This window comes from Poecile atricapillus, chromosome 12, assembly GCF_030490865.1.
Source record: "Poecile atricapillus isolate bPoeAtr1 chromosome 12, bPoeAtr1.hap1, whole genome shotgun sequence".
NCBI lineage: Eukaryota > Metazoa > Chordata > Aves > Passeriformes > Paridae > Poecile > Poecile atricapillus.
This window is the reverse complement of record NC_081260.1, coordinates 4620616-4634201: the sequence shown is the minus strand read 5'-3', so window position 1 is coordinate 4634201 and position 13586 is coordinate 4620616. Positions and strand designations below refer to the sequence as shown.

Genomic DNA, 13586 nt, shown 5'->3' with positions numbered 1-13586 from the left:
GTAGCTTTCATATTCTGTAGAATATGAAAGAAGGGTCTTACTCTGGCATTTTATTAGGCCTGATAGCAAGGGAGATAGCTCTCTCTCAGGGGAGACCTACAAACAAGATACTTGTGAATCTGGTATGCACTGTGGAGAAAACATCATTCCCAGTTGCAAAATAGTCTGAGTCATTCCTGGGGGGAAAAGAAAGTAATCAGATTTTCCTAGAATCTGACTCTTTATAAACTTAGTCCTTCTTTGCATTTTGGCTGTCAGTTTCCCGAGGTCATGGTGAAAGCTTGAACCTTTCAAGGTTTTTGCCTGTTTTCCTGCAGTGAGCTCTATCCATTTTCATGAACTTTGATATGAAAGAGCGACTGTCAGTAGCCGAATAGTCTGACTTTGAGGCATCAGAGAGTAATTGGGAAGAATGTAGGAAACAGCAGGTAAATGAACATCAGTAGTTCAGGGACTTAAAGATACTTGCCAAATGGGCCTGATTTTTGTGAATTTTTTTTCATTCCTCTATGATAACCCACATACTTTTGCTCTCTGGAGTATTGTGTAGAAATGAGCCCCACAGCTGTACTTTTCTCTGTCATGTGTTATTGCTTCCTGGTTTATAGTCCTGCAGTCTGATGATTTCACTGGTATCCTCCTATGTTGGATCTTGAATTTTTAATCTTGGATTAATGAATTCCTTCCTCCTGTGTACTCAGTTCCCTGTTTTTCATAGTCTTCTGTTGAATATTCATGATATTGTGAGACTTCAGTAACCACTCAGTTTTGTGTATAAAACCATGTCTTCACTTTGTATGGCAAATACTTTGTTACTGACCCAGTCCTTAGTCTGTGTCTTTCATAGCTCTTTATGTACTCTCTGGAGGATAACCTCCAAGATGTTTGCAGGACTCAGGGCATGGATTTACAGTGACATAATTATATTTTCTGTCTTCTTTCAATTTGTTTTGTTTCTGTTTATACTGAAATGCAGCTCTGGTTCTGCTGCTTTCTGACCATAAGTGAATTTTGGCAGTAGGTTATTTTGAGGTAGAGGTACAGTGTTGCTCTCTTCCCTTTTTACCTTTTTCATGCCTGCAGCAGGTATAGCTGCTTTAGTTCTTATTCTAAGTGCTTGGTTCAGTTTTCCCTCTCCATTTTATTACAGGTGCCCATCTTTAGCAAGAAGGAAGAGGTCTTTGGTTATTTGGCAAAATACACTGTCCCAGTAATGAGAGCAGCCTGGCTCATCAAAATGACTTGTGCCTATTATGCTGCCATCACGGAAACGAAGGTGAAAAAGCGTCATGTCATTGATCCTTTCATTGGTAAGCACTCTGTGTGCAGCACTGGGTTTGTCCATCCCAGCTGTTTCCTTCTAAGCCTGCTCTTGATTAGTAAGAAGTAGCCTGGAAATTCATATAAACTTTCCTGCTGATAAGTCTTTGGGTTCTGATGTAAGTAACTGTTTGAACAACAGGCCCACCTGTGAAAGTACTCTGAAAAATAAGTCTGAGCAGCCATTAATACTTTGTGGGAGCCTGACTTTTTTTTCTCCCTGTTAAGTTCTACTGAACTCCTTTGCTGCCTAACCTGTTTTTTTCTTACCATACGAAGACTGTAAAGCTGTCATTTAGTGATGACTGATTAGCTACTTCCCAAGTAGCTAAAAGTAGCTTCCCAAGTGAGTATGTACATTTCCCAGAGAATTTTGGTATGTTACTCCCTGTTAGTGTTTCCAATTTCATTAAGCATTACTGGATCCAACATCCTTTGCATCCTGGCCTGCTCCAGATTGCTGTGGTCTAGAAGACTTCCTCTGTTTGTGTTCTGGTTTTTTTTTTTTTGCTTTCCACCTATGCACCATCCTAGTTCTTTCCTACTCCTCTTTGCCACAGTGCTCACTGCTAACCTATTTTCTCCAGAATGGACACAGATCATCACCAAGTACCTGTCAGAGCAGCTGCAGAAAATTGCAGAGTTCTACAGACAGCTCCCAGGACAAGGCTGTGGTTCACCATCGGGACCAGTGCCCCAAGAGGTGGAACAGGCTTTGAAGCAGTGGGACTACAATGAGAAACTGGCTATGTTCATGTTCCAGGTGAGGGACTGGCAGGGGCTGCTGTGTCGGTGTGAGCAGAGGAGGGCAAAGGGAGTGGATGCCAAGTGATTTATTTCTGCAAAATGCTTTCTTTCCGTGAATAGACCACTAGGACTAGATGCAGTTTTGGGCTCAGTAATGGGACAGGGGTAGCACAGAACTGTGAAAAATTGCAGAGTGATTTCCACTGTTGGAGTGCAAGCTGCTGCTAGTCTTCCTTACCTTAGTGGTGGTTACTTCAACTTCCATCCATTTGCTCGGCTTTTATCTTCATGCAGGATGGCATGCTGGACCGGCATGAATTCCTGACATGGGTCCTCGAGTGCTTTGAGAAGATACGGTCAGGAGAAGATGAATTTCTGAAAATGCTCCTTCCTTTGCTGCTGCGGGTGAGAAATGCAGTCTTAGCTTGCTTTAGGAGAGCACTGACTTCTGCTTTGGCCATGCCCATATTACCCAAGGGGATAATGAGTTATTTTGCACCAAGAACACCAGGGAGTGTCCCTATGAGCATCCTTCTTAGCTCATGCAAGAATGTCTTTTTAGTCCTGCTCTTTTCTGGTTTTTATTCTCATTTACCCTTTTTCCCTGCACTGGACTTGATAATCCCTGCCCATGCCACAGCTGTGATAGTTCCACTGATTGTGCACCAGTACATGGAAACTGCTTTTTTCTTTCTTTCTCTTGCAACAGATTCTGGGCAAACCTTTGAAGCTCTGGGAAGGCTGGGTGTGGGTACATTTTTATACATTAAGTCATTGCCAGGGGAGCATTTCAAGGGTTTTTTTGATGCTTAGCAGCCAGTGGGTGATCCATGATGCTAAGGAGCTCTCTGTAAAAAGGAACTGCCTCTTCAAGGCAGTGTCACACAGTGCAGTACTTTGGGAAGGTCAGGTTTTTTTCTTGTGTTCCTTGTGACAAGGATGTTTGCCTCTCCTTCCATCTTTCCTGCAGTACTCTGGAGAGTTTGTGCAGTCTGCATACCTGTCCAGACGTCTGGCCTACTTCTGCACCCGCAGGCTTGCTATGCAGCTGGATGGTGCTGGTGGGCACCCACCACACATCCTGTCTGCCCAGACAGGGAATGCTCTTCCTTCAACTCCCACCCCTCAGCCAGCTGCAGGGAATCCTCCTCCCAGCCCTTTCAGTGACTTATTACTGTGCCCCCAGCACCGGCCAGTGGTGTATGGGCTCAGCTGCATCCTTCAGGTAGGTTTAAGTGATGGTGATTCTGGGGTCAACAGAGGCAATATGTGTGCCATCACAGAGAAATCATTACAGTCTGAGTCAGCAGCTTCTTAAATACAGAAATATCAAACCATGGTTATCTTTGCTGATGTGTTACAGAGCTTTTGTCAGACGTCAGTGCTACAGCAGTGCCCTTGACTGACTTGCATAAGAAAAATGGGTTGGAATAGAGCCTTTTGCTCTACTCACAGGTGCCTCATATGGCTGGGAAAGCTTTACAAAAGAAAGGATAAGAAAGAGTTATTTCCCATTGTTATATCAATAGCAGGTTGTCATCCAGGAAAGGAGATTATGCCAGAAATTAAAGTGCTTTGTAATTTTGTCAACTCTTAAAATCGAACAACCCCTCATCAGAATAAAAGTTCCCACAGAACAAAAAAAAAAAACAAACTCACAACCAAACAGTACGCACAAGAAACAGCCCCTCCCACTTCATGGAAGAATGTAGTAGTTTAGGAGTAGTAGCAGGCTGTGAAAAGGAACTACTCTGAACTCATAATCTTTACAGGTGGGATTGATTAAATGTTAACCTTGAAATAAAAGGGCAAAGTTGCCAAAGCCTTACTGATAGATGTTTGAAGAACAGGTGCTGTTGTGACACTGTGGGATTCAGTCCTTACTGTCCTCGTGTCAGAAAGAGAGGCTAATTCTGTTCAGTGTGTGCATTCATTCTTGATTGTGTTTTTCTTCTTCAAGAGGAAGGTGGCTAGGTGAGGTGGGTCCATGCAGAAGGAGTGGAGATTTGTTTCTTCAGGGGAGAAAAGACTTATTAAAGCAGAGAAGGTTCCAGAGAGTGCAGGATGGAGCAGGAGTTGGAAAGGAAGAGAGCACAAAGCTTGGGAACCTGCTGCTCAAGAGAGAAACTTGAGATGAAGTAGCCCTCGCAGGATCGAGAAGCAGCCACACAGCTCTCAGAGAGAGAGAAAGAAAATTCCTATAGTACAGTTGACTAGAAGTAAGGATCTTCCTAGAAGCAAGGGTTAGAGAGCAATTTAGGGTTATAAATAAACCCTTTGCATTCTTATTAAGTCATTTTTGCTTTCTGTTGAAGAAGTTTAGAGGGTTTTTTTTCTATTTTCTATGCAATAAAACATGCCTTTAATGTAACAATCTGGGGAGAATAGATGAGCATACACACCTCAAAAGTTTGGCTGATTTGGAGTTCAGACACAACCTGCTTAAAAAGTTGATGTTGGTTAATGATGGTCTGATCTTTAGTATGTCTCGGTAGAAACAGGTGCATTTCTAAGATTTCCATAATTCTAAGAATGTACATAATTAACCTTTGCTGAAATGTTCTCGAGATAAGCAGATTCTTTGGTTTGAGTGTCTAAAACAGCTTTGTGAACCAGAAACTAGGGGAATATCATAGGAATTGTTCAATGAAGTTCTGTCTGTGTTTATGTGAGTGTATGAGATCATAACAGAATGAGAATGCATATAGCATGGTATTGTTACTATAATCATGAGACTTATGATTACCAAACAAAGTGGTTAAATTAATTTAGGTGTGTTACCTCATATTTCTTTTCAGACATTACACTTGATAAGTGTTGTAAGTTACTAATGTAAATGCTGCTTCTGGACCATGAGGGTTAGGCTGTGCTTGGAGGTGTGAGTTTCTATGATCCAAAGGGTCTTTCAGAGCTAAGAACAAAAAAAACAAACCCAAACCAACCAACCAACCAAAAAATCTCAAAAAAACCAACTCACGCAGATAGTAAATGTGCTGTATAGGTGATAATGAGTTCCTGGGCAATAGAATAAAGTAGTGGTTAGTTCTGTAGAATTGTAACTTAATTGTTTTGACCTTAATTTGCTTAGTGATACTGACTTTTTTTTCCTGTTGCAGAGTATAATTTTGTGTTGCCCCAGTGCCCTTGTGTGGCATTATTCCTTGACTGATAGCAGGATAAAGACTGGCTCTCCACTGGACCACCTGCCTATAGCTCCATCCAACTTGCCCATGCCTGGGGGGAATTCAGCCTTTACACAGCAGGTGAGCAGCCTTCACGAAAGGGAGCTCTTGTAGTTTGGGATAACAGCTGTATCATAGCTCTTTCGGAATTTTCTTTTCATGTTGTGTGATAAGCATATCTGGAGGTGCTGTCTCACTCTGTAGGAATTAAGTGCTCTCATTCTGCTATAAGCCAGACAGTGATGTCCTTGGAAGATGGGCAAAATCTGACCTTAAGTAGAATTTCTGTCAATCTCTTTGTTTTCTAATAATTTTGTTCACAGGACTTCTAAGGCATCCTTTTGTATGTTTACACAAGTCCGTTGTTTCTAGGTTCGGGCAAAGCTGCGTGAAATTGAGCAGCAGATAAAGGAACGTGGCCAGGCTGTGGAGGTTCGCTGGTCATTTGACAAGTGCCAAGAAACCACAGCAGGTAACTTGCTGTAGGTTAAAGTTTCTTTCCACCTGATCCATGCTACTCTCACAAAACTCCTGTCTGGCTATTCTTTTTGATTTTTTTTCCTGTTTACTACTGTTTGTATTTACTGTCAGCAATAAGACACAGCTCTTTTTCTTTCCAGAGCAAAATCTTGTAAGGGTTCATTACTCCAGGTATAGAGGGAGTTTCTGTTACTGGAAGCTGGAAATGTTTACTAAGGAACTGTTCTCTTGTCTCTGTGCCATGCTCTGATGCTTTCCCCTAAAGTCTGCTGTTGGCCACAGTGAGAGTTAGGATATTAAGCTGGATGGACCATTGCCTGACTGGTACAGCTTTCCTTGGGCAATGAGCCCAAGCAATGAACTTGCAGAAACTTCTCATAGAATCGTGGAATGGTCTAGGTTGGAAGGGACCTTAAAAATCAAGTGGTCTCAATTCCCCTGCCATGGGCAGGGACCCCTTCCCCTAGATCTGGTTGCTCAGGACCAACCCAGCCCGGCCTTGAACACTTTGAGGAATGGAGCATCCACAACCTCTCTGGGAAATCTGTCCTACTGCTTCACCACCCTCAGAGGAAAGAATTTCTTAACATCTGGTCTGAGTCTGTCCTCTTTCAGTTTGAAACCATTCCCCTTTGTCCTGCCCTTGTGAAAAGTTTCTCTCAAGATTTCTCCTAAGTCCCCCTTAGTGTGATAGGTGACAGTTAGGTCACCCTAGAGCCTTTACTTCAGGCTGAGCAATCCCAACTCTTCAGCCTTTCCTCCTAGGAGAACTGTTCCAGCCCTCTGGTCATTTTCATGGCCTCCTCTGGACTTGCTCCAGCAGGTCCATGTCCTTCCTGTGCTGGGACCCCAGAGCTGGAGGCAGCACTGCAGGTGGGGTCTCACCAGAGTGGAGCAGAGGGGCAGAATCCCCTCCCACAGGGCTTTTGCTGCAGCTCAGGATACACTTGGCTTTCTGGGCTGTGAGACCAGGTCCTGTCCAGCCTCTCATCCACCAGCACCCCCAAATCCTCAGCAGGGCTGCTCTCCCTGTTCATCTCCCTGGACTGATACTGGGGTTACACTGCCCCAGCTGCAGCACCTTGTACTTGGCCTCATTGAACCTGACGAGATTCCCACAGGTTACTGCTCAAGCTTGTCCAGGTCCCTGTGGATGTCATCCATCCTTCAGGACTGTCAACCAAACCACTCAGCTTGATGTCATCTACAGACTTGCTGAGGGTGCATTTGATCTTTGTCTGTGTCACCACTCATCACTGATGTCCATTGGGACTCTGAGTCTTTGACCACCACCATCTGGATCTGACTGTCCAGCCACTTTCTCACACACAATCCAGCATGCATGGTGCTGTGTAGGCCCTCCCACTGTCAGAAAAAAACCAATACTTTGATGGCAACACCAGCCATGGAGCCATGTGTTAATAGACTGGGCCCATCTGTTTCTTCCAATTGTCTGTAACTGGAAGGATAGAAGAGAAAATAATCTCTCTCCCAGAATCCCTTTTAATGGTCGGTCCCAAGGTCCTGAAGTCCCTTTTGATTGTCTTTGGACTACTCTTGCGACTTCATCTTCTCTGTGGGAGACCAGTAATGGGTAATATTCTGAAGGCTGTACCAAACTAGGAAGTTTAATAATTTCATGTCCTTAACCTGGGCCCCAGGAATGCATCAGACTTCCCTTAGAGAAGGGTCCATCTGGCATTTGGATAAAAGGTCCAAACCCTCTCTTTCACTTAGAAGAGAATCACCCAGCAGCAATCCATCTTTTCTTCAGTGTAGAACTGGTCTTGATACAAAGTGTAGGCCCTTCTGACCTCGGCTGACCTTGGCAATGCATCTGGTGTTGCTCTAGAGTCTGTTGTACCCGGTGCCAAATACACGTTTCTCTTTTCTGTTCTTTTCTAGGTTTCACTATTGGCCGTGTCTTGCATACGTTAGAAGTTCTGGACAGTCACAGCTTTGAAAGATCTGACTTCAGCAACTCTTTGGATTCCTTGTATAACAGGATATTTGGGCTGGGCCCTACCAAAGACAGTCATGAGGTGCTCTGGGACTTTGCTGCTGGGCCCTGGTCTTGGATGTGGCTGTGTTCTTGTTTATATCCCAGTGTTACTGTCCTATGTCTGCAGAGAGCTGACTAGGTAGTGGCCCTTGGCCAAGGGACACAATCTCCATTGAAAAGGATTTCATGTAGCCTTGTTAGGGAGGTACTAAAATGAGAAGGGTGGGTTCTGTGCTCTAGAAAGTCCAACAAATGCATGTATGCTTGAGAGAATTCATTGATGAAAGGTGTTGGTCTGCATACCATGTTGGTGCTAGGGACTTGTTACATCAGTACTATTTTGGTTACATTTTGGGCTGTCTGCTGATTCCTGGGAGCTCGTGGTTCAGGTTCCTCTTAGCCTGGGAGATGATGTGTTTATGATGTGTAGGACCAGAGTGCATCCACTACTACACTGGTTCCTAGAAGAGCTGCAGGACTGGTTGTTTGTATACTTTGTATGAGGGTGTTGAGAAGTTGTGTTTTACTCAGTGCTGTGATTACCACTCTCTAGATGTGCTGCTGGAAGAGGGATGATTTTCTGAAGCAGAGTCAGTCTGGAGATTTGTCAGGGGCTGTGGACCTAATGTTGCAAAATGGAGTCAAAGCAGAAAGACTCTAGCTTGACATCTGTCCTCCCTGTTAGGAGGAGGGGAATGTAGCAGTCTTCAGGCCCTGTTCTATGAGGAGTAGATCCACTGTTATATCTGCTCCCCTCTTCTGCTTGGCTCAGGTTCTCACTGCAGTGTTTCTGTCCCTCCAGATCTCCCCAGACGATGATGCAGTGGTGGCCTTGCTGTGTGAATGGGCTGTCAGCTACAAGCGCTCTGGGCGCCACAGGGCCATGGTCGTGGCCAAACTCTTGGAGAAGCGTCAAGCAGAGATCGAGGCTGAGGTAGGTCCTTATTCCTGGAAGGCTGGGAGCAGTAAAGGAGAGCAGAGGTTACTTAACTCCGATTACAGGCAAAGGCTGATCAGCACAGTGCCTCTTGTCACTGATGCTACTAATTATGGCATTTGCTCCATCTGACCCAATGTAGGTCATAAATGAGCCTGTGGGATGGTGCATATCCCATTTCTTGAGGACAGCAGAAGTGCTGACATACTTGGAGACTGCAGTAGCTTATAGAAACCTGTGTGGTGGCTTGCTTGTAAGAGCAGGATAGAAAAAATCTCTTGAAGATGTCTTTTTTGAGATACATGGATAGGAAGTTTCTCCTCTGCATCAGCAGTTGGTACTTTTTTCTGTTTCTGCAGAGATGTGGGGACTCTGAAGTCGTGGATGAGAAGGGCTCCATCTCGTCAGGCTCTCTGTCAGCAGCCAGCGCTCCTGTGTTTCAGGATGTCCTTATGCAGTTCCTTGACACTCAAGCTCCTATGCTAAGTATGTAAATAAGAACTTGTGGTCTCCCAGTTTCTAGCTTTCCTTCTCTTGCAAACTTTGCATTTGTGTGCAGTTATCTTGTGTGTATTGGGTGCATGTAAATTCTCTTTCTGGCTTCCTTGCAATTCAGAGATTTTCTTGGAGAGGGAGGAAAAGCAACTTGCAGGGCCAGATGATAGAAAGATGATATAGAGTCACTTCTGTTAACAGAGCGTTGGCCATGGATAAATGAGTTCAATCAGGAGTTACTTCAGGCTGAGAACCAAAGGGAGGTTTTTAACTGGTGACAGAGCTCTGGCTCTCATGGGAAGTTCTGCAGACAGGTTAAGGGGGATAGGATAACAGATTTGAATGATGCAGGCAGCTGTTTGTACACCCAGGAATAGCACTTCTAGGCTAAAGTCCAGTGCCTCTGGGCTGTGTCACTGGAGAGCTTTTGACTTACTTAATTGCTAATTTTTGAAACTGGACTTTCTGCTTTTAGTCCCTACTGTAATCTCAGAACTGTGTATCAGTCACTGTGTTGACATCTCAGGAAATGCTTTCTCTTGCCCTAGGTTAGGTGGCTGGTGTTGCTTATAGTGCTGCAGAACTACTCTGATGGCCCTGACTGTGTTTCCTTTCAGCTGATCCTGGGAAGGAAAATGAGAAAGTGGAGTTCTTTAATCTGGTGCTGCTGTTCTGTGAGCTAATCCGACATGATGTCTTCTCCCACAACATCTACATGTGTACGCTCATCTCCCGGGGTGATCTCGCCATGGATTCTCATGGGCCTCGCCCTCCCTCCCCCTTTGATGACCCTGCTGAGGAACATGACAGGAAGGAGACAGAGGGAAGCAGTGGCATCAAGCTGGAGGTGAGAGCACGAGCACCATGGCCCTCCTGTAGATCTCTGTGTTGTGCTTGCCTGTTCTTACCAGCTTTGCAGCCTCCTTGCTATAGCCTGCTAGAGGATGTACCGCTGACTCCTGTTCTTCCTTCCCCTAACCTATTTCCTTAGCATTTCAATTTAAGGTTATGTTCTCAGTGACTGCAAAGGACCTGCAGATTGCAGAAGGGTAGATAGGAAAATCTTGCATGATCTTGCAGAACAGCATATCATGAGGTGCTGTGTGAGGCTTGTCCATATTTGAGGTGTATCAGGCTCCAGCTTGCCAGGCACCATGGATCTCGTGGCATATTGCTGTCACTGTCCAACATTGACATCAGTGCTCGTCAACAAATGTAGTCATGACCAATGTAGTCAACAGATACTCTCTTTTTCCCTGATATATCACTGAGATGTAAAACTGCTCTGTCTGTTCCCAGGACACAGGTCTTTCAGAGCCTATGGACATTGACCACAACCCCAGCATGCTCTTTGATGACATGGAAAAGACAGACTTTTCGGTACGTTCTAGCATTTCCTACCTGTTACTCAGTAAGTAGGGTCAGTGTGTTGTAGTGAGACCAGGAACAGCATGTGCCTTGCTTTTGTGTATCTGCTGGAAGTGGCTGGGTTGTAAGGCAGTTCATATTGTAAAAGGCCCATATAACCTATTTATGTAGTTTGGTGTTCATCAGAGCTGAGTGAGTCCCAGCTGTTCCTGGGACCTCTTATGCTCTGGCTACTGCCAGCCCAGGGTTTGGGCAGGGTAGGAAGTGGGCTGCTTGGAAGTGGATGGGAAATGAAAGACCATGATGGCATCAGATTGGCAGTGACCAGTTGCAGAGGTTTTCTTGATCCTGGGAGAAGACATGAGTCTGCTTTCATCCTACAGTGTGGCCTTCATTACTTCCTCAGGTTTACAGTTCTTCATATCTGTGGGCATAGTTCATGGTAGCAGAACACTTTGAAGCACTTAGTAAAATAAACTTGCGGTGCTTGAAAAATGCCTGTGTACCTACATCCATCCAGCCATTTCTGACATTTCAAGATACATGTCAGGCAAGTGTGATATAAAGCTATATGCTTTCCCAGGATCCTCACTTCTGTGGAAGGGGCTGTTTCCAAAATTCTAAGCCATGAATTTGTTACTCCTATTGTGTTATTTCCTGTTGTGTTTAACTTAATATACAACATGGACCAGAAGCAAAAAAATAGGAATAGTCTCTTAGCACATTACCTTGGTTTTTGCCTTAAGAATTGGCTGTTTTTCCAGCCCTTCCTTTTCCTACTCCTTTTTAGGCCTGAACAGAAGTACATTCCTTCAGCAATCTTTACTGTTGCATGACCATGTTCCCTTACCTACATTTTCTTGTTCTGATGTCTCCCCAGATGTTTTCTCCACCAATGCATTGTGAATCTAAAGCCAGCCCTTCCCCTGAAAAGCCGGATCCTGAAAAGGAAGCAAAGACTCTGCTGAAGGATAAGTCTGTGGAAGGAATGCTAGCATCCCTGTATGACCAGCCTCGGCACATCCAGTATGCAACACACTTCCCTATTCCTCAGGTATGACACTGCTCCCCTGTTGCTGCCCGTGTCATGAGGCTCCTGTCTCTCCCTGCTGTGGCTGGGTGAGGAGAAGTCCTGTTTTTCTGGATGGTTCCTTGCTTACTCCCAGAGAAGCTTCTGAGATGAAGGATTTCTTTTCCTTTCAGAGATCTAGATGTGAAACAAGATTAAAGAATTCAGCCTCACAGTTGCTAATGCAGTTGTCTCTTTTGGTTCCCCAGGAGGAGTCATGCAGTCATGAGTGTAACCAAAGGCTGGTAGTTCTTTTTGGGGTTGGAAAACAACGGGACGATGCTCGGCATACGATCAAGAAAATAACCAAAGACATTCTAAAAGTCTTAAACAGAAAGAGCACTGCAGAGACAGGTTAGTAGAACTTGAGACACTCCTTTCTGAAGTAAGAGCATCTTTCCAGTTGGCGGATTCCCTTGTCTGGAGTCTCACAGTGAAAGGATTTTACACAATCTACAGTGTCTGGTAAGAGGTACTAGTGTAGCATTAGAGTGTGGAATGGTGCTCTGTTTTCAAACATAATAGCTAGCAAGTAAAACAATTGGTTTCCTGCTGGCAGTGTCCCTTTAATTAACTTGTCATCAGAAGAGAATTGAGTCATACAAGGCTCAGAGTGAGACCCTGGCCAAAACTTTGGCTTTCCATATTTTATTTTATTTATTCTTGCATTTAGATGCTCGTACAAGAAGCAAAAAATACTTTCCAATGTGTGTTTGGCAAAGACTTTGCTAAATGTATCATGCTGTTACACGTGCTAAGTGCATAGGATAGGAAATTTGGATAGCTGGGTCAAAATCAACAGAAGGCATCTGGTGTCCAACAGCTGAGAATCTAGCTACAATTTTTCTTAGTCTGATGCCTGAAAGGCAACTTAAAATGTGGTAAAAAGATGATGCTTTAAGGAGTGCTTTGACAAAGAAACTTTTGTGGCTGAACATCTCCAGTCCAGAATGCCTGTTCTCATCAGAGCATAGGTATATCTCCAAATCAAGACAGAAGGATACTCCAAGGAGTACTTTCATTTAGGATAAACTTGATGTTTGCCCTACTGTCATTCTTAGGGATTCCTTAATGTTGTTTTGTTTTTTTTAATTAAAGATAGTTCTTATCAAGTTAAGGTCTAGGAGTCAGGCCTTTTGCCTATGCTTCATGACGGGCTGATCTTGCTGGGGAACTGTCAGAAGCTGATGGCTGATGTTTAACCCTCTGGTGAGGAAAGCAGCCTAGTACTGTTTACTGATGTTTTCAACTTTGGTAGGTGGGGAGGAAGGCCAGAAGAGGAAAAAGAGCAAGCCAGAAGCATTCCCAACAGCTGAAGATATCTTTGCAAAGTTCCAGCATCTTTCTCACTTTGATCAGCACCAAGTCACATCTCAGGTATGAAAATTTGAAGACTTCTTGGGCCCTGACTGTGTCTCTGTATTACTGAGAGCAGCGTCCTGGAAGGAGATGAGCCTGCTGAGGGACTTCTAGAAGGGAAGAGAGACTCTGTGTTGTCTTGCACTTGCAGGTATCTCGTAATGTCTTGGAACAGATCACCAGCTTTGCTTTGGGAATGTCATACCACCTGCCTCTGGTACAGCATGTGCAGTTCATATTTGACTTGATGGAGTACTCACTCAATATCAGTGGTCTTATCGACTTTGCCATCCAGGTAAGGGCAGTGTGCTCAGGTGCTCCCTGGGGAGTGCTTTGTCCACCTGAGAGGCAGCAGATCTGTGCTGTGATAGTTGGCCTGCTCTGGTCATCACTGGTGACCTTCTGACCTGTGTCATGGAGGTGGTCATTAGTTTGCATTGTGATGTTTCTGGGCTGCAGCTGTTAGGAATCTATGGCAGATAGTCTTGCGTGTTCTGTTCTGAGGATTATTCTTCCAAAGGCTTTGGGCTTGTTTCCAGAGGGCTTGCATTGCATCTCTGTCCCTGGTTGCAGCAGGGCTTGTTCTGAGTGAGAAGGGGATTGTCTGTCCCTGGCACCTTGCCTGCC

At 44.6% G+C, this 13586-nt stretch overlaps 1 protein-coding gene across 4 annotated transcripts in view; it reads left to right on the top strand.

Annotated features, from left to right (window-relative positions):
• The window catches only part of MED12 (mediator complex subunit 12), a 36184-nt gene that overhangs the window by 2132 nt on the left and 20466 nt on the right, over nucleotides 1-13586 (top strand). For all 4 annotated transcript variants that reach the window (XM_058847632.1, XM_058847634.1, XM_058847633.1 and 1 more), the window contains exons 4-18: nucleotides 1151-1310; nucleotides 1908-2083; nucleotides 2362-2472; nucleotides 3038-3292; nucleotides 5184-5330; nucleotides 5622-5721; nucleotides 7635-7771; nucleotides 8534-8665; nucleotides 9028-9154; nucleotides 9781-10010; nucleotides 10463-10543; nucleotides 11412-11585; nucleotides 11810-11954; nucleotides 12859-12977; nucleotides 13111-13254. In XM_058847632.1, coding sequence (XP_058703615.1) covers nucleotides 1151-1310; nucleotides 1908-2083; nucleotides 2362-2472; nucleotides 3038-3292; nucleotides 5184-5330; nucleotides 5622-5721; nucleotides 7635-7771; nucleotides 8534-8665; nucleotides 9028-9154; nucleotides 9781-10010; nucleotides 10463-10543; nucleotides 11412-11585; nucleotides 11810-11954; nucleotides 12859-12977; nucleotides 13111-13254 — 2238 coding nt within the window. The remainder of the gene's footprint in view (nucleotides 1-1150; nucleotides 1311-1907; nucleotides 2084-2361; nucleotides 2473-3037; nucleotides 3293-5183; nucleotides 5331-5621; nucleotides 5722-7634; nucleotides 7772-8533; nucleotides 8666-9027; nucleotides 9155-9780; nucleotides 10011-10462; nucleotides 10544-11411; nucleotides 11586-11809; nucleotides 11955-12858; nucleotides 12978-13110; nucleotides 13255-13586) is intronic.